Below are 19,929 nucleotides of genomic sequence, written 5' to 3'. Positions count from 1 at the left end.
GGGGGGTCGCCCGCTGTGACATCATCTCGGTGCGAGTTGTTAGTTTTGCTGCAGCCACTCGCACTCGGGGTCCCCCGAGCGTCTTTTGGCGGAGCGCTACCGGCTTCACAGTTTGCAAGTTACTGTACCAAATAACTAAACCAGAGAACTGTATTTAAGCGGTGAATGTGCTTTGACACAAATACTAAATAGAACCATGGTTACTACCTGGTCCTAGCAGAATCCCTTCTCCTTGACCATCATGATGCTATTCCTACCTCACCATTATTCCTAATAATCAATATTAATTTTCACTGCATTCTCCATGGTTTAGATTTATTTTCTTGTTTAGAATAAGGTCCCAATCTTAACTGCTTATTTGTAGCATTACCACCATCATCATCATTACTATTTGTATTACCATGGATTCTTAAATAAAAACATCTCATGTAGATAACCATGTCTCCCTCACTAGCAGCTTGTTTTGCTCACAGACTTTTCTCTGTTTCACCCTCACTTTGTAGGTTTTACAAACATTTTACAGTTTATGAAGCATTTAGCAACCCCCAACCAAGAACAGAGCGGGAGGGAGAAGGGGGAATGCGGGGTGCTCAGAGGAGGGGTCAGAGTTGGGGTGGGGACTTCGGGGAAGGGGTTGGAATGAGAGTGGGGAGGGGGCGGAGGCAGGGATGGGGAAGAGGCGGAGTTGGGGTGGGGCCAGAGCCCCCATAGAGTGTCCTCTTTTTTCAGTGTTGAAATATGGTAACCCTACTACAGCACTAATTTTACTGAATGTTAAGGGTGGGCCTAGGACAATGGTTCTTAACCTAGGGTGCATACACCCCCCTGGGGGTGCGAGATGCCCTTTCTGAGGGTGCGAGAGATGCTAGATTTTTTTAGAAGGTAAATCATCGAATACACAAATTTAGCACAGGCACGTAAGTACAACTACTTTGTTTCATCAAACCTACGTATTTATTACCATTATACATTTTTTAACAATTACTGTAATGTACAAACAAAAATATATCTAGGTTTAAGGGGTGCAAGAACATATTTTTGAGGTTTAAGGGGTGTGAGAACATATTTTGATTTTTTGATAAGGGGTGCGAGAACATATTTTGAGAACCAAAGGGGTGCAGGCTGCAATAAAGGTTAAGAACCACTGCCCTAGGAAAACCTGCATATTGGTATTTCGTTGTTGTTGTTTTCCCCTCCTGTACTGATTCTTTTGCAAATATTTTCTGTGTGTTGTACTGTTCCTTTTTGTGAGGAGGAGGAAATGGGGATTAGACAGCATTAAATAATTGCTGGTTTTGGTTAAATGCTGAAAAAAAAATCCTACTTCTAGGAGAGAGGCTATTGCATGAAGTCAGGGGAATTTCACACAACCTGTGAACCACTGCATTTAGAGGGTTGTACGAAGCTGTGATGGGGAGCAGGCAAGTGGTGTTTTGTTTTCTTTGCCTTTTTTGTGGGGAGTTTCTGAGGCTTTCTCTTCACACCAGTGTAACTATGCTGACATTAGTGGCCTGATTCTCCACTTCCTTGTACACTGTACAGTTGTACACATCTGTTCAGAGTAAGTGTAAAATGCTACCAAATTAGAATTCTTAACTCTCCCACTGGTCCAAGATGCAAGGCAGTGGGAAGTAATTGCCAGTGGAATTGCTCTGATGTAAAGGAGCACAGAATCAGTCCCCTTGCTCTGTCTCTCCTTGCTGCGGTGAGGAGCTGAGACTCAAGGCTATTGCAGCTGCTTCTGCAATGGTGGAAAAAGCAGCCTGGATTTCTCTGTTTTGCGGTCGGCTGATTGCTGCTGTTGAGCACATGACAGGAAAGCACAGAGGCTGCGGGGAGAAAGTGCAGAGCAAGTGAAGCAGACTAGCCGGTAAGTAGCAAGCAAACGGTGCTGCATGGAGAACGGTTTTATTAACTACAGCATTCATTTTACTGAATAGAAAGGCCGGGCCTAGGAGAACCTGCATATTGGTATTCCCATATAGTAACTCCTGTACTGATTTTTGTGCAAATATTTTCTGTATGTTGTACTGTTCCTTCTTGTGAGGAGGAGGAAATGGGGATTAGACAGCGTTAACTAACTGCTGGTTTTGGTTAAATGCTAAGAAAACATCCTACTTCCAGGAGAAGGCTATTGCATGAAGTCAGGGGAATTTCACACAACCTGTGAACCACTGCATTTAGAGGATTGTATGAAGCTGTGCTGGGGGGCAGGCAAGTGGTGTTTTGTTTTCTTTGCCTTTTTTGTGTGGAGTTGAGAGAGGAAGGTTTCTTGGGCTTTCTCTTCACACCAGTGTAATAATCCTGACATTAATGGCCTGATTCTCCACTTCTATGCCATTAATTGTTTTAATCGCTTGACAGACCTACATTTTTCATAACATGACTTAATGCACAAAAAGATTAAAAAGTTCTTCGAGTGCTTGCTCATGTCGATTCAATACTAGGTGTGTGTATGGCTGCTGGAACTTTTTCTCTTAGTGGTATCCATACACCAGCTCTGGCGTCCCCTGGAGCCCTGTGCTCATGTGCCGGTATTTGGGGTGCCACCGGCTTATGTCCCACCCTCCTTCTCCATTTCTTGGTGTCAAGGTTTAGTTCCGTTGGCCATTTTGAAAAAAAAATTGATTATTTTTTATTTTTGAATAGGGGGAATGTTGTGTGCTTGTGCTTTGATACATTTGGTTGATTGTTTAGAGAAAAAGGTTGAAAGAATAGCGTGAGAGAACTTAAAGATTAAAAAAAGAAAGCTTTTGTAAGGTTTAGAAGGAAAAAAAGAAAGAAAAGTTGTTTGGTTAGGTTTAGTAAGGAGAGATGGTTTTAAAGGCCAATTTGGCATGTTATTAAAGAATAGAAAGAGAACTTAAAGAAAAATAAAGATTTTTGTTTTTAAAGGGTTAGTTTGAAAGAATAAAGACAAGTTAAAGAGACAGCATATCCAAAAGGGCTAAATGAAGGGATGTGTCTTCAGATAGAGTTGTTTTTCAAAGTGGTCTTCTTTTCTAATCCACTAACTTAAAAAGGCTGCTTCAAATTGTCCTCACTAAAAACATAGGGAAAAGCTTTTAAAAACTTTTTGTTACTGAGGATTTGTGGGTTTAGGCCTGGGGTGTTTCTGCATGCTCTTTTTTTATTGAAACACACCTGTAAATAGAGGGATATGTCTTCATATAGGCTTGTATTTTCAAGTAATTATAAAGCAGAGCTTTATTCCTTTACAAAATGTAATGTAACTTTTATTTGCATTTGTCAAAAGGTTTGGGGAAGAAGCAACCTTCTTATCTCTGAGCCACTGACTCATAGACACTGTTTTTGCTAACAGAGGCTTTGCTGCAGCTTCAAATTATCCTTACTAAAAAATAACCAATGTTAGTCTAAAACATAGGGGAAAACTTTTAACAATTGTTTGTTACTAAGGACTTATGGTTTTAACTTTAATTAAAGCCCCATGTGGCGGGAAAAATGCTTAGAGTCTGTTTTCTTAGATAAGAATAAGGCAGTTAAAGGGGAGGGAGGGGAGAGGAGTGAGATGGCTCTTGTTTAAAAAAATTGACACTATAGGATTGGTTCAGGAAAATAAATTCTATGATGCTGCTGTAGAACAACATCTGATTGGTCCAATCCAAAAGCAGTGATAACAAGCCCAAGGGGCTGTGAACCTGGGCAGCTGCCTCCTTCTGCAGAAACACTTGGAAGAATAAGATCTCTCTATCTGACTCAACCACGTGCTGTCTATATTTGCAAAGGGGCTTCCTTTTCCCTTTTCTTGCCCTGTTCTCTCTTTTAACCTATCTTTATATATTTCTCTTTTATTTAACTCTTTTTAAATGCTCTTTTCTTAACCTACCCTTGTATTAAATAGTTTAAATGTTTCTTTATTAACCACCCTTTATATTTTTTACCATGGGCTTACTAAACAGACCCTGCCTTAGAAAATTCCCCTTTTTTTTTGCCACGTGTGTTCTTTTTAACCGATTTTTATAGTTTTCAATATTATTTAATGTTTTAAATGCTCTTTTCTTAACCTACCCTTATATTTAATACCTTTTACATTTATTTTAAATTTTTTATTCTTTAATAACATGCCAAACTAGGCCTTTAAAATCATCTCTACTTACTCAACCTCACCAAAAATCTCTTTTCTTTAATAACTTACCTCTATTCTTTCAAACTAACCCTTTAAAAACAAAAATCTTTATTTTTCTTTAAGTTCTTTTTCTATTCTTTAATAACATGTCAAATTGGCCTTTAAAATCATCTCTCCTTACTAAACCTAACCAAACAAACTTTCTTTCCTTTTTTCCTCTAAACCTTACCAAAGCTTTTTTTGAATCTTTAAGCTCTCTCACTTTATTCTTTCAACCATTTTCTCTAAACAATCATCCAAATGTATCAAAGCACAAAGTACGCAACTTTCCCCCTAGTCAAACATAAAAAATAATCATTTTTTTTTTCAAAATGGCCGATGACATCAAACCTTGACACCAATGGAAACGGGGATGGAGGGCGGGACATAAGCCCTAAATGGGGCATGGAAACCTGTCAAAAATACATGGTGATGAATGCTATTGATGTGTATACTACTCGCAGACTGCCGCCATTCTCTGGGTCTCCGCCTGGGCTTCAGTGTCTCTGGTTCCCACTGTCAGAGTCTCTGGTACTTCCCGGGCTGGAGCCCACAGTGAGCATCCTTCCTCCTGAGTTGTCAGCCCCGACTGAGCTGGTCTGCAGCTACACTTGGAGCATGCCAAGTAGGGTTGAGGAGGGTATTGCTTCCTCAGTGCATAATGTGGTGTTAACCCTTCCCCATGCAATGCAGGGTGACTGGGGGCTGATGGATCCTGTCACAGGGTATGACTATGCTGCATTTTAAAACCAGTGGCAGCGAGTTTCAGAGTCCAAAGTTCATGCTACATCAAAAACAGCACTGTAAACATTGCGTTTTGGGCGCTCAAACTCACCCCTTCTGTGAATTCCAGAACTCAAGCTCCAGGTCAAGCCTGAACATCTACATGGGTGATTTTAGTGCCATAGCACAAGTCTGAGTCTGTTGCGCCATTGCACAAGCCTAAGTCTGTAGATCAGGGCTCAGAGACTCACTGCTGCAGGTTTTCAAATACAGTGTAGACATATCCAGAGGGCTCTACAGATGAAAAAAATGAAGGTTCAGAAATGCTTAAATATGCCACTGGAGAATTGTAAGCCTCAGTTGTTGAGGTTTTTTTAGGATATTGAAAAAAGTAAGGTGGCCATATAAGTGTTTAGCCGACTGGGCCATCTTTTTGTAGGTTATTTTATTTTGAGGGTCTTTTTGTCAGTTCTGAACTGTTGGGAAATATTAGTGGAAATATTAGTCGAAGCTTTCATAAATGGGAAGATCATATATATACATACACTGGGCCATTCTCTACACGTCTCTTCTTTTTTTTTTTTTAATTGCAGATGGGTTTCTGCTCTGTGTAACAGCACAGGCTCAGTAGCTTTAACATAGACCAACACGTGGACCAACACTTCAGACTCCCTCCAAATATTTCGAATTAGGGAAGAAGAAATGAATCTTGCAAACAAGAGTGGAACATCCAGAGACATATATGACTGGGACTATGTTCTGTGGGAAGTTCGTTTGACATTACTAGCAGCTGGTTTTTTTATCTACCTGGGAGTATTTCTTCTAGCTCACTGGCTGTCCTCGTGGATCAGTGCCAGTTATCGCGCTTTGCCAGGAAAGGAGAAGGCCTTCTGGAATATGCATATGACACGTGGTGTGTTTGCAGTTCAGAGTTGTGGAGCTGGCTTGTGGGCCTGGTTCATAGATCCAGTTTTTCAAGCTGACCAAGTGTATGCACAGCAAAAGTGGAGCTATTTTCATTGCTTAATAGCCGCTGGCTACTTTTTACTTGACAATGTACTTCTTCATGTTTCTAATATTCTTTTCGGGATGTTTGAGAAGTACTCAGTGGTTCATCATTTATTTGCCTTTGGTGCGATTCTTTTTGTGATAACAAACATAAAGTCTGGACACTATCTAATACTGACTGGACTGCTACTTGAGATGAGTTCTCCTTCAACCTGCCTCTCCCATGTGCTTTCAAAGGTAATAACTTGGTGTATTTATTATTGGTGATAGAAGTTTCCATTATAAAGCTCACATTGCCTCCTGCTCACAAAATATCTGCAAAGAAATATTGGCCTCCAAATTAAGAGATTAGTTCTGGGATCAAGGAAGAATTTTTCCTTCCAAACTTGAAGTGAAATGGCCATGGTAATCCTTAATTATAACATGCTAAAATATTTAGATATTAAACATTTTTGCCCATTTTGTAGCAAAGAAAGAAAATGGATAGATTTTTAAAAATTACTTTACAGACTCACTAGTTGGGATCTAGTGCACAGGACTAAAGATTAGGTGACTAAACTCTATTTTTAAAATATTTGTTTAAGACTGAAAATAGTAACATAAGAATAGCTCATCAGCTCCAACAAGCTTAATATAGACCATTGAATTTCTGCTGGAGACTAAAGGTGTGTGCATGTGTGCCCTCACATCTGTGTGTGTATATATATACTCTATGGATTTAGAGAGGGAGAACAGCTTTGAAGAGATCTGCCATGCTTGTAGGGAGAGAAGAAATCAGCCCTGCTTCTGAAACCGCAATCTGTTCCAAGCGGTATGTCTGAGTGGTTTAAGCATAAATTCTAAAATATCTGGACTCTTTAAAACTATAGCCACAAGCCCTGACAGGTTCACCTCAGCCCTCCTGTGATGCTTTTAATGAGAACTTACACTTGAAGGCCCTGTCTGTAGATGCTAGAGCAGCTAGAGTCAAGGTTTGCTTGGGAGGTGTTTGCCATAATTTTCCAGACCCTGGTAGCCCCCATGCACTTTTGTGAGAGTGCTTTGTTTTGATTGTCTTCCTCCCTTCAACAGATGGCTGCATCTAAGTGATGTTGTATGCACATAGATGGCGAAGTGATTTAGAATTCTGCTGGACAAAAGGTGCTTTATAAATGTGCAATCTTTTAGCACTCCAGAGAAAAATGATTGAGAGAATTTTTGTATGGCAGTTTACACTAAACAGAACAGGAAAGCTAAATATGTCTCTTATTTATAGAAAACACTGACTGCCTTGTCTTGAAACTGCAATCTCATTTCTCTTTCTTTGTTGTTGTCTCTTCCAGATTGGCTATGAAAATACCCGTTTTTGGAAGGCAAACCAATGGGTACTGATCCGCATGTGTCACTGCCGCATGGTCCTTTCTTATCACATGCTGTGGGTGTGTATTTCCAATTGGAATGATGTGGTGGAAAATATGGGACTTCCGTATTTTATCATCTTTTTCATGGGGTTAAGTATATTTACATTCATAATTAATCCACACTGGACATACGAAACAACTAAGAAGTTCTTCTGTCAAGTTGATGGGAACTCTTCAAATACAGCAGTGAAAAATGAATCTTCTGAAACAGATCAGAAGAAGAGGATATAGTGCTGCAACAGCTGTTGGGGTAACTGGAAAATATGTCCGGAAGAATGTGGTGCAGGTTTACTACCAAATCCATGAAAATAGAATTGCTTACAAGAAGTCTATGAATATATTGATCCCTTCACAGTTTGCTATCAGTGTACTTTACTCATTTATAAAAAGTGTTTTAAAATTGTTTCTGTCTATATTTAAAGTACACACACACACACACACACAATCTTTGACTCAGTCAGGATTCATGCCAGTAATTTTAGTCTGAGCATCATGTAGTAAAATCTCATTCTGGGAGAAGTGGCAAGTTAGTGATAGAAAGGCAAGGTATGTAAAATCTACAGAATCATAATTTAAGTGGCAAGAGGGACTAACTGCCTACCCTCCCCCTCGCACCCTTCAGCTGCCATCTCCAAGTCCTCCAGCTGGTGGAAATTTTGATAATACAACTTTGTCAGAAATGGGTCAAGTTAGGGCTTTTGAATAATATCCTTCTTCCACGAACATAATGGTGACAATCCTAAAACAATTATGTATATAGCTATTTGAGAAAATATTGAAATATCAACTTTTTAAAATTAAACTTTAACAGAGGGATGCATTGCTTAGATGAAAATGACATTGATCTTTGGCAATCCTAGGGAGCTTAGTCTTGACATGTAGAACTGAAAACATTTATTCATCAAAGTCATTATCTGTGTGATCTCCATTTAGGGGTTCACTGCTAGACATGTTATCATATTGATCGTCATCCACATCACACTCACACATCTCTATTAAGGCAGATGGCTAGCCAGACATTTGCAGGGTGGTGTCTTTTTACATGAGCTTTTGATTAGCTGAAGGAGCACATGTATTTTATGCATAATTGGTGTGATCGTTCCATCCTCCAAGACCCATCAGTGCTCGATACGGGAAGACAGTTTTGAATGTGGTCAATCGTCCCAGAGCCATTCTATTGCCTGATCCTTTGCCGTCTTGGAAGCAGATATAAATGCATCCCCTTGTCAATGACAATTATTCTCTGTCTGCTGCTTGGAAAACATCCACCAACATAGCTCTGCAAGTATCATAATGTTGATCTTCAAATGGTAAACTAGGCATATGAATTCCTTTAGTGTGCATTTATGACCTCATCAGTGACTGTCTCAGCCATTCTGAGCACCTTGAGCGCAAGGAGAGAGTCTCTGGAGGCTGAATGAAATGTCTTCCTATAAGATAATCTGGTCTTTCCAGCCATTCTTCCAGTACTGTCACATTCAGAAAAGTTGTGAAAATCTGGCAGTGAGGCTGTTGAACAGGCCTGTAAATGCCCATGTCATTTTTATTCAGTTCTGAAGATGTATTTGTTCATGTATTTCAGCTGCATAAGGAATGTTAACTGAACTGAGCGATCCCTGGCTCTAGCATATATGGCTGGCCAGTGAGGCATCAAAAGCCGCTACCAACACATTCTGCTACTAGTAAAAGCTTCTGACACACAAGCTGTCCTGTCAGAATTTGCTACTTAACCCCTCGATTTTGGCCAGTGATAGTGAATTATAAGGAATTGGGGGTCCCTTTGCCATAATTTGCTACCTCTGATCTGGTCAGGATAGCTAATTTGTTGCAATTTGCTACCTCTCACCTTTCACATCATCTGATTCAGGGTACCTTTCACATCCTCTGGTTACTGGGGAGCAAATTGCGACAGAGCATCACCATCCATCGCAATTAGCTATCCCTGGACAAAGGTGAGAGGTAGCAAGCTATGGTGCATATTGATGTCCTGTTACAATTTGCTACCATTTTGAAATCGCTATTGTAAACATGGACACAAATAAAGAGAGGTATTTTTCAAAATTTAAAAACTTTATTATTGTAACAAGGTATATAAACAAGAACTGTTTACTTTCCGTTCCAAATTTTTTTCAAAAACAAGCATCAAAATATACGTATAGATAGTTATTAACACCTTTTTTCTATACTGAAATGAACAGTACAATTAAACTTCTCTATTACTCGTTTATATTCCAGCTGCATTATTCCAAGAAAACCAAAATATTTCTCTTAACAAAACAATTATATAATATACATATTAGGTTAACATCTGAACTATGCATACTTGTTGCACTTATACTCTTTCTTCTCATCAGTTAGGTTTTCTTCATTAGTTCCCTCTGGAAGGCAAGGCATATGTCCCCTCCTCTTACAAGAGTCACACTGGACCTTTGATAAGTACTAGATGAGAAAATGAAATTACAGAACTAATAATACTAAACATAATTTCTGTTTATTCATAACATTTATAAAATGATATTCCTTCAACATATAATCATTACTCAAGATATGATTATCAGCAGTGGTGAAAATGTTTGTTACTGGAATTATTACAAGAACCTTGATCCTTAGGCTAGTTATTACATTGGGTCCCTATGCAATTGGCTAGATATTGAGCCATGGCCTTTGTTCTTGTACTACAAACCATCATATTCTGCTTACTTATCTGTTCCAACATACGGTGTGTGTTTCTCATACAATGTTGAGTTTCTTACCATCATGCAATCTTTCTTTTTTTGCAAGTGACAAAGTTGCAGTATATGCAGTACTCTATGCATTCTGAAAAATCAATACAATGTACTCAAATGATGATTATGTTGTGACCAAAACTCTAAATAGAAATCTTAATTTATTCATTTATGCCAATTATTTCAATTAATTAACTGGGTTTGCAAGTATTTGAGGGAGGTATATTTTAAATTATATTTGGTAAACCAGTCACCAGTCTGTTTGTTTCTCAAATTTTTACTTTACCGCTGGTGGATATAATGAAATCCAATTACATTTCACTGCTCTATCAATGACAAGCATTCACCTGCCTCACATTTTTCAGTACTTAAAGAAAATATTCATACAGAGTCACTATTAGACTCTGACATACCCTATGACATACACCACTGTAGGTGTATTAAGATAACCTTTATGTGACATAATTCCACTCTTCCTGTTATCTTCCGATATACTATGAGCTCACTAGGTATATGTAACCAAGTTATTACCTGACTGCTTCATTAAAAGAATTGTTATTTTTCTTTTAAATGTAGTCAGAGCCTCTTGTGCGGTTTCTACAGAACTGATATCTTTATGCTGTAAATACGTTTCTACAAACTAATAACACTTCTATTTAGAAAACACATAATTACACGTCATTAACAAATAATAATGAAAATTTGGTATTGAATACCTTTAGGATGAGTGGTCCGCAGTTCTGCCATCAGTTTGTCTCTTTTGTTCCAATTGTGGATTTTCCAGTTTCTTGGTAGATGAAGGATGTGAAATTTTACACTTGCTGTCTGTGTAAGTGCTTATATATATACTTCATATATATATATCGCTTTTTCTTACAGATTCTGTACATGTTTCATGATCCTTTCTCCATGTAATGAATGGTTGCAACAACTTAGTGCTTATATATATACACTTGCTTTCATATTATTGTATCAGTCTTATGCTATATATCACTCAATTTGCTGTGCCAGGCTCCATGCTCCGTGCGTCAGAGTTGGCAGATGGTGAGGAGGGCCACATGGATTTGTGGGATTGGACTTATCTGTTCCAACATACAGTGTGTGTCTCTCATACAATGCTGATTTTCTTACCATCATGCAAGCTTCATTTTCTTGTCTGCAAGTGACAAAGTTGCAGTATATGCAGTACTCTACGCACTCTGAAAAATCAATACAATGTACCGTACTCAAGTGATGATTACGTTGTGACCAAAACTCTAAATAGAAATCTTGATTTCTTCATTTATGTCAATTATTTCAATTAATTAACTGGGTTTGCAAGTATTTGAGGGAGGTATATTTTAAATTATATTTGGTAAACCAGTCACCAGTCTGTTTGTTTCTCAAATTTTTACTTTACCGCTGGTGGATATAATGAAATCCAATTACATTTCACTGCTCTATCAATGACAAGCATTCACCTGCCTCACATTTTTCAGTACTTAAAGAAAATATTCATACAGAGTCACTATTAGACTCTGACATACCCTATGACATACCCCACTGTAGGTGTATTAAGATAACCTTTTGTCACAGAGTGTGGGGGAGACCAGGCCCTGCACCCCCGACTTCCTGTGATTCACCATGACTCTCAGCCAGCCAGTTGAACAGAAGGTTTATTTAGATGACAGGAACACAGTCCAAAACAGGTCTTGCCAGTACTGACAACAGCCCCCTCCCCCTTTACTTAGGTCCAGCTCGGGGCCCCAGGGAGGCCACAGTCCCGTTGGGAAGCCCAAGCACCATCGGGTCACCACTCTCCATCTTCCATCCAGCTCCAAACCTGAACACACCCTTCAGCCCCCTCCTTTCTGGCCTTTTCCCAGCCCCTCCCCCAGCCTTTGGGTCCTTTGTCCAGTTTCCTGGACAGAGGTGTCACCTGGCCTCCAACCCCCCTCCTGGGTTCTCAGGTTACATGCTCAGGTATGCGCCCTTCCCCAATGCAGCCAGCCCCAGCAAAACTCCCCTGCAACCTTCCCAGGTCAATACTCCCCACTCAGCATTCAAATAACACATCAAGAACATTCCCACTTCGTCACACCTTTATGTAACATAATTCCACTCTTCCTGTTATCTTCCGATATACTATGGGCTCACTAGATATATGTAACAAAGTTATTATCTGACACCTTCATTAAAAGAATTGCTATTTTTAAACATAGTCAGAGCTTCTTGTGCGGTTTCTACAGAACTGATATCTTTATGCTGTAAATACGTTTCTACAAACTAATAACACTTCTATTTAGAAAACACATAATTACACATCATTAACAAATAATAATGAAAATTTGGTATTGAATACCTTTAGGATGAATGGTCCGCAGTTCTGCCCATCAGTTTGTCTCTTTTGTTCCAATTGTGGATTTTCCAGTTTCTTGGTAGATGAAGGATGTGAAATTTTACACTTGTCGACTGTGTAAGTGGGTTTCGCTTTTTCTTACAGTTTCCGTACATGTTTCATGAGCCTTTCTGTATTTAATGAATGGTTGCAACAACTTAGTGCTCATATATATGCACTTGGTTTCATATTATTGTATCAGTCTTATGCTATATATCAATCAATTTGCTGTGTCATGTGCAGAGCTGTGCAGACTCCATGCATCAGAGATGGCAGATGGTGAGGAGGGCCACGTGGGTTTGTGGGATTTAGGAAAAAAGGTGCAAAAATTATATGTAATTTTACATATGGGATATGTATAAAATTATGGGATGGTGAACACTGCACCAAGTGAAGTTGATCCATGTGCGACCCATTTTGGCCCCAGCATGCATTGCCAAAACTTTCAAAAATACAGTGCAGTCCACGGTAGCGAGTTGCACAGTGGGATACCTATCCATGATGCACCACACTTTTAATCGATACAAGGATTTCTGGTGAGTCTGCTCAATGCTGACACAAGGAGTCAAATAGGCATACGCACATGGGACATACTAACATGTGGAGAGTCTATGATGACGTAACTTGAGTTAATATAAATGTGTAGTGTAGGTATGGCCTTAGGTCTATGAAATGTTTGGGAGAGGTAACAGGAAAAGTATGAGGCAAGGTTAAGATTCATTCAGGTGTTTAGGCTCCTTCTTTGTGGAACCAGGCCTACTGCATCCTAAAGGCTCAAGAACAAAGAGGCACATAAAAAGACCCAATATCATTAATTTCTTGTTTTTTAATATCCTGACTTGAGGACATTAAACTCATGATTTTGGAATTCTTGTGGTTGTCATGCTATCTTGGGGTTGTAGATGTGTTTTCATTGTGTTGTGAAAGCCAAAACTCTTAACTGGGTTCAGAAAAGAATTAGATAAGTTCCTCACAATAGGTCCATCTCTGGCTATTAGCCAAGATGATGAGGGATGCAATCCCATGCTCTGAGGCTGGATGTTCCTAAACCTCTGACTGCCAGATGCTGAGAGTGGACTTCAGGGGATGGTCACTAAATGATTGCCTGTTCATTCCCTCTGAAGGTTTGGCACTGGCCATTGTTGGAAGACCGGATACTGGGCTTGATGGACCATTGGTCTGATCCTCTGTGGCCGTTCTTATGTTCAGCAAAAATTACAGAAGATTTTTGCCCTTGAGATGGATGGAATATGAGATAGTGTACTGCCCTTATTGAATATTTGAGACCAAGTTCTACACACAAACAATGACATGTGAAAAAGCACGAGGGGCTGGATTGAGAGGCAAAATAACAGTTGCAAAAGGCCATCCCCTTTGGTGGATCAAATGCAAATGAAGTTTTGACAACAGGCCAGGACATCAGGCCAGGGAGCACAATTCAGGGAATCACAGCAGCAAATAAGACAAATTTGTGAACTGTTATGAGACTTCATATAGACATATAAACTGATAATGGTTTCTTTTTATTTTCAAAATGTGTAACACCTAGTTTTTGAGGGGTTATATGTAAAATATTTCACTAAATCAATTCTCCTGTAGCACCTCTATATCAGATAGAGAAGACCTGTAGTGTCTCGGCATTGGGATGTACTGTGCCTTTAAGAACTTAGCCTGGGAGGCCTGTGCTGAGGCATACTGCCCTGTGAGAAGGGAAATAAAAAAGCCCGTTTGCCCCCCCTCCTTATTTTTGCAAACACAGCAGGTAGCTCATCCCATTGGGGTAACTGTTACCCCCCTCTGCCCCTCCCTGTGCCAGGGCTCTTTTTTGTTTTGGCTGCTTGGGGCGGCCAAAACCCTGGAGCTGGCCCTGACACCAGCCTACTGCTTCAGTCTCCTATTCTGACTTGGGATCTGAGACTGTGGTCCCAGTGGCCTGATCATGGGATAGGACTTAGATTGCTTTGTGGAGCTCTGTCCAAGCCACAAGCTACTGTTAAGGTACAGCTAGGAAGCCGGCAGCTGCTTCTGAGGAACTGCTGGGACTTCAGTAAGTGGGGAGCCAAGGGGGCTATTGCTGGGCTTCATTGGAGCCAGGACAAAAGCCCATTGCTTTGACTGGAACTAACAGAGGCTGGCAGGCAGTGAAGGCTGTGTGAGTAACTACGACGTTTTTTTGCGGGGGGGAGGGGACTGCTTTCAGGGGAAGGGGGTTGTCTTCTCTGAGTCTGAGAAGAGAAGTGGTCTTATTGGCCAACCAGGATCCAGAGTTATTGACCCCTGGTTATAACAACTCCCTTCTTCACCAGGGTCACGCAGCTTGGATTGATGCCAAGTTAGAATCACTCTGCTCCTTGTTGACTTGTCTGGACTACTTTACCTGACCAACAGAGCGCAGTCTACAGGTTCAGGGTCTTCAAGCGCATCCACACAAGCGTCTAGAACTCTGAGAGTAAGAGGAGTGCACACTAAGGGGTGGGATGACAGGTGCCGGTATAAATGTAAGTTCATGAAGTTTTATTCACTACTGTAAACTGCATTTATTAATTGATATAGTGCAGTGCGCCTACTGATTCAAAGGGGTTGTGAGAGTTTAATTAATCTCAACCTGTTAAATGATGTTTTTCAGTATTGTTAAGTAAAGGTTTGTTAACTGTAATATAAGAGTATATGGCTTGTGTAGTGTTACTAACTGGTACATCTGGGCTAAATACATTTTGTAGATTAGCTCAGATCTATTGCTGGAGTTTCCCAAGGTACATGTGTGTGTGTGGAGATGCCACCAAGACTAATTTCCTTATAAATAGAAGGGTTGCTGCAGAGGGGTGGATAGAGATGCCGACGTATGCAGCAGCATCACTGGGATACTCAGGATCTCCTTTATTGTTGACAACAACAGGCTTTGTGGCACACATCACATGTGAGTATTCCCTGCTCCTGAGTAACCCAGGAAGCAAAGGCGAGTTACGTTCCTATATCTCTTTCTCCCATCCTGTCTCTCTTTTGTCTTTTTAAATTCTAAGTTCTTCAGAGCAAGGATGTTGGGATCCCCCAAGACCCTTTTTCATTCAGATCCCAAAAAGTCTGTTTGAGCCCAGAATTTGTCACTCAGGTACCTTTATTGTACATATAGCAACACTATGCCCACCCTAGCCAGGCTTAAACATGGGGATGGATGCAGGGTTCATTGCAAATCCACAGTTACACAGCAAGGCTTTTCCTTATATACATCTTTACTGACACCAGCATCCCTGGCTATACATTGCATTACTCATTTCATGATTGGTTTGGCTACTTTTTAGGAACTAATCCCTGTACAGTACGCTCTGTCTATGTGCTATTCATGCATGATCTCTATGTTCCAAGTTTATTTGGTCAATTTTGTCCAGAGTGTTCCTGCATATCTTAACTAGACTGACTCCAGCCAAATATTTGTTAAGCTCTTACTTACTCAGTCTTCTGTTCACCTTCCAGGCCCATTCAGAAATAAGATCTTACTTATGTCAACTTACTCACATAAAGTAAGGCCTACAAAGAACTGTCTGTAACTCTGTTTGTACAGCACGTAGTGCTCTAGGGCACTATTCTCCATTGGTCCTTAGGCACTACCGTAATAGAAATAATAATAAATAATGACGTGTAAATAAGTACCTCAGGTGCATAGCAGTGGTGAATCAGGCCCTTGATCTCCATGTTGCAAGCCTCAGACCATCTACTGCACTAACATCCTTCCCTACTGTATGATTAAAACTGGAGTGGTAGTTCAGTCTTGTTGCTCATTAGGAGTCAACACTCAAAACATTAAACTGAGATAAAGCAATGAATTACAATCAACTAATTTTAGCTATAAAATCAGAGATTATTTCTGTTAGTAACTTGTTTTGGGCTTTTGCACAAAAACACTAAGGGTTAGAAGAGTTTAGCAATTACAGTATGTGGTTTCTGATCCCATGATTTTGTTGATTCACATCACTAATATTTCTTACTTCTGCTGAGAAGAGTTGGAAGTTAAAATAGAGTAATAGGCTCTGTAAAAAGAGAAAAAGAGAAAAAGAGTAAAAAGAGAAAAAATAAGGGAAAAACTTTGGGTGAATGGGAGGACTGATGACCCACCAGAGTTTGGCAGAAAGCAGCACGTTTATTATATTGATAGCTAAGCTCAAAAAAATGCGGGGGGGGGATCACACTCACACTCGCATACTCACGCTCCCAGGACAGGCAACGGCACTGGAGATGTCCCACAGCGCAGCGATGGATGGTGTGTGAAGGTAAGCCTTCCCGAGGCACGATGGAATGCAACGCAGTGAATCACTGGCCAGGCGGTCCGGGCGAAGGGCCTTTATGGGAGGTACAAGCCTGTGAGTGCACTGCCGAGCACATGGCCCCTTCCCCTTTTAAGGACCTGCTCTTCATGGCTTGTGACTAGAGATGACTTGGCCACGTCTGGTTGGTCACACTCCACCTTGGCCAGTGTCCATGCATTGGGTGTGTGAGTGCTGCTTAATTAGAGTCCCAGACACTTTGTCTATCTTGATCTTCCAGCTGTTCAACCAGCCCATTCATCCCACAAGCATTCCAGGAGGGCGGTGGAGGGGGAAAGCCACTTCACAGGTATCCAGAGAGGGAGAGGAGACAAAAGGGGACGGGGAAGTATAACAGACCTTTGAGCATACAGGTTATACATATCATAGTCATACAGAGCATACAGATCACTGCTGCTCCTACAACACTCTGCCCCTTGATCTATGATCATTACAGTAGTTGTTGTCATTGTAGGACACAGGTGATCTGTTGCAAACAAACCAAACAATCATAACCAGGTGAATATAACTAAAACCATTACAATTGACTAACACCAGATATAACATAACACAAATGTAAACAATCACAATAATAATAATTGGGAATACAGTAAAACCATCACCATTACAATAATTGGGTACATTGACAAACAAAATGAGGCCCAAGTTTGATGCTGCAATAGCCATCTGTCAAGGCTGTATCCCCACTTTGAACTTTAGGGTACAAAATGTGGGGGCCTGCATGAAGACTTCTAAGCTTAACTACCAGCTTAGGTCTGGTCCGCTGCCACCATCCCGAGGCTAATTCCCTTCCCTGGGTAGCCTTGAGAGACCTTCACCAATTCCCTGGTGAATACAGATCCAAACCCCTTGGATCTTAAAACAAGGAGAAATTAACCATCCTCCCTTCTTTCTCCCACCAACTCCTGGTGAATACAGATCCAACCCCCTTGGATCTAAAACAAGGAAAAATCAATCAGGTTCTTAAAAAGAAGGCTTTTAATTAAAGAAAAGGGTAAAAATCATCTCTGTAAAATCAGTATGGAAATTAACCTTACAGGGTAATCAAAGAGCTCAGAGGACTCCCCTCTAGTCTTAGGTTCAAAGTACAGCAAGCAAAGATAAACACTCTAGTAAAAGGTACATTTACAAGTTGAGAAAACAAAGGAAAACTAACACGCCTTGCCTGGCTATTTACTTACAAGTTTGAAATAGGAGAGACTTGTTTAGAAAGATGTGGAGAACCTGGATTGATGTCTGGTCCCTCTCAGTCCGGAGAGCAAACGCACTCCCAAACAAAGAACACAAACAAAAGCCTTCCCCCCCCCCCCCCCCCGCAAGATTTGAAAGTATCTTGTCCCCTTATTGGTCCTTTAGGTCAGATGCCAGCCAGGTTCCCCCCCCCCGCAAGATTTGAAAGTATCTTGTCCCCTTATTGGTCCTTTAGGTCAGATGCCAGCCAGGTTACCTGAGCTTCTTAACCCTTTACAGGGAAAAGGATTTTGGAGTCTCTGGCCAGGAGGGATTTTATAGTACTGTACACAGGACAGCTGTTACCCTTCCCTTTATAGTTATGACACCATCAAACAATAAAAGTCACTGCTGTCAGGACCTCCTTAAGTACACACAACAAACAAGATTTGCAGGAGTACGACAGTTGTCATGCAAGGTTAAACTGATTTGGAGTTAAACTAACATTTAGTTGCTAAAATGTTGCAGAATCCCCTATTACTAACAGTTGTTCTCAAGAGGCCTTTCGGGGGAGGGGAGTGAACAAATCCAAGACCTGAAAGATGGGGCCCTACAATCACGGGCCAAGGCCTTACAGGTTATGGGAGCCCATGAACTACCCTTCAGGGCTTGGGGAAGTAAAACCAGGGTGCATAGAGGAAAGTGTGGAATTAACAATACAAGAGAATGTAATTAACAATACAAATGTATCAATAACAAAAATCGACAATAAAATGATTATTAGAGAACCTAACAAAAAATAAACCTGATGCATTGGGGACCAAAGTCTTTTGGACAGATGTGGATGTGACTGATAATTTGGTTGGAGATGAGGGAAGTAGAGAGAGGAAAAGGCATTTACCCTGTCTGTCTAGTGTAGTATCCCCTCTCTCTCTGGACCCAGTGCTAGCACAGGACACCCACCAGAGACAGACACAAAACATAGAACACAGAATGTGCAACACAGAACACTGAACACAGACTTTGTTGCAACACTATAACCATGGTATTTCTGTAACTCTTCAGCTGGTACCAGCTCTCCTGATATTCCGGTTCGGAAGCTGAAAGATGGAAGCTTAGAAACAAATTAGCACAGTGCTCCCATCGCGGCAGACCCTGTTTGTTTGAGTTGTCCATGATGTACCCATTTTCCCTCCAGGGTTTTATCTATGCCACCCAGGGTTTTTGCTAACTTTATTGCTTGCACGAGAGTTAACTTGGTCTCTGCCACAGTGTGTTTGATACTTGGGGCTGCCCTGCCCCCTGCGGGAGCAGACCCATACTTTGAGACCACCCTCCGGACCTCCACAACACGGTGTCTGGGTCTGGCCATCCGGGATCCGGATCCAGGGGATCCGGATCATACCAGATATCCCCGTCCCAATCATGATATGGTTCCGCACCCCCCTGGGCTTTCACCCCAATGGCAGTGACCCGGGTCGAATAAGCCCCCTGGACTGTGTTCTCCCTGGCGGACCCATCCAGTGTTATACCAATAGAATAAAAACCAGCAGGATCTTATTAAGAGGGATAAGGCAAAGATGCCACATTTATTGTAAATATAATGATAAAGCAAAAGATAAAAGTAAACAACGTTGTTTAACTACTTATTCCTTTCACTACTTATACCTTATACACACACACACACACATATATATATATGTTCATTCACACAATCATTCATTCAAGTTCTGTATAGGTGTTATAGTTACCAGCCTAGAAGTTGCTCATGCCAAGTTACTGGCCAGGTATCTTGGTCATGAGGATGGAGCCACGTCCGTGTCAGGTGCACCTGATGTTCCTGTAGGTTGGCAGCAGAACCATAGTCTCAAAGTCATCAGTCTTTAGAGTCCATTCTTATAGGAATTAATTCCTATGTTAGTCTATGGGAACTGTTTCAGCCTGCTGTTGCTGATTCAATCAGCAGATGGCACATTCCTGTCCAAAGTGGCACATTCCTGGTGGCTCCACACTGTCCAAAGTTTGTGTTTCTCATCCTTCCAGGTGATGGGGTGCAACCCAGTTTACCCTCAGGGGGTTG

At 40.9% G+C, this 19,929-nt stretch overlaps 1 protein-coding gene across 1 annotated transcript; it reads left to right on the top strand.

Moving 5' to 3' along the window:
- Positions 1-1,704: 1,704 nt before the first annotated feature.
- Positions 1,705-7,660, top strand: LOC128834635 (protein CLN8-like). The gene is made up of 3 exons (XM_054023579.1): positions 1,705-1,870; positions 5,443-6,094; positions 7,180-7,660. Exons 2-3 carry the CDS (start codon positions 5,552-5,554, stop codon positions 7,486-7,488), a joined length of 852 nt encoding a protein of 283 aa, XP_053879554.1. The 5' UTR covers positions 1,705-1,870; positions 5,443-5,551; the 3' UTR covers positions 7,489-7,660.
- Positions 7,661-19,929: the final 12,269 nt, after the last annotated feature.

The sequence above is a fragment of the Malaclemys terrapin genome, chromosome 3, assembly GCF_027887155.1.
Source record: "Malaclemys terrapin pileata isolate rMalTer1 chromosome 3, rMalTer1.hap1, whole genome shotgun sequence".
Taxonomy (NCBI): Eukaryota; Metazoa; Chordata; order Testudines; family Emydidae; genus Malaclemys; species Malaclemys terrapin.
Note: the sequence above shows the minus strand (reverse complement) of the source record. Positions and strands in the feature narration are given on the sequence as shown.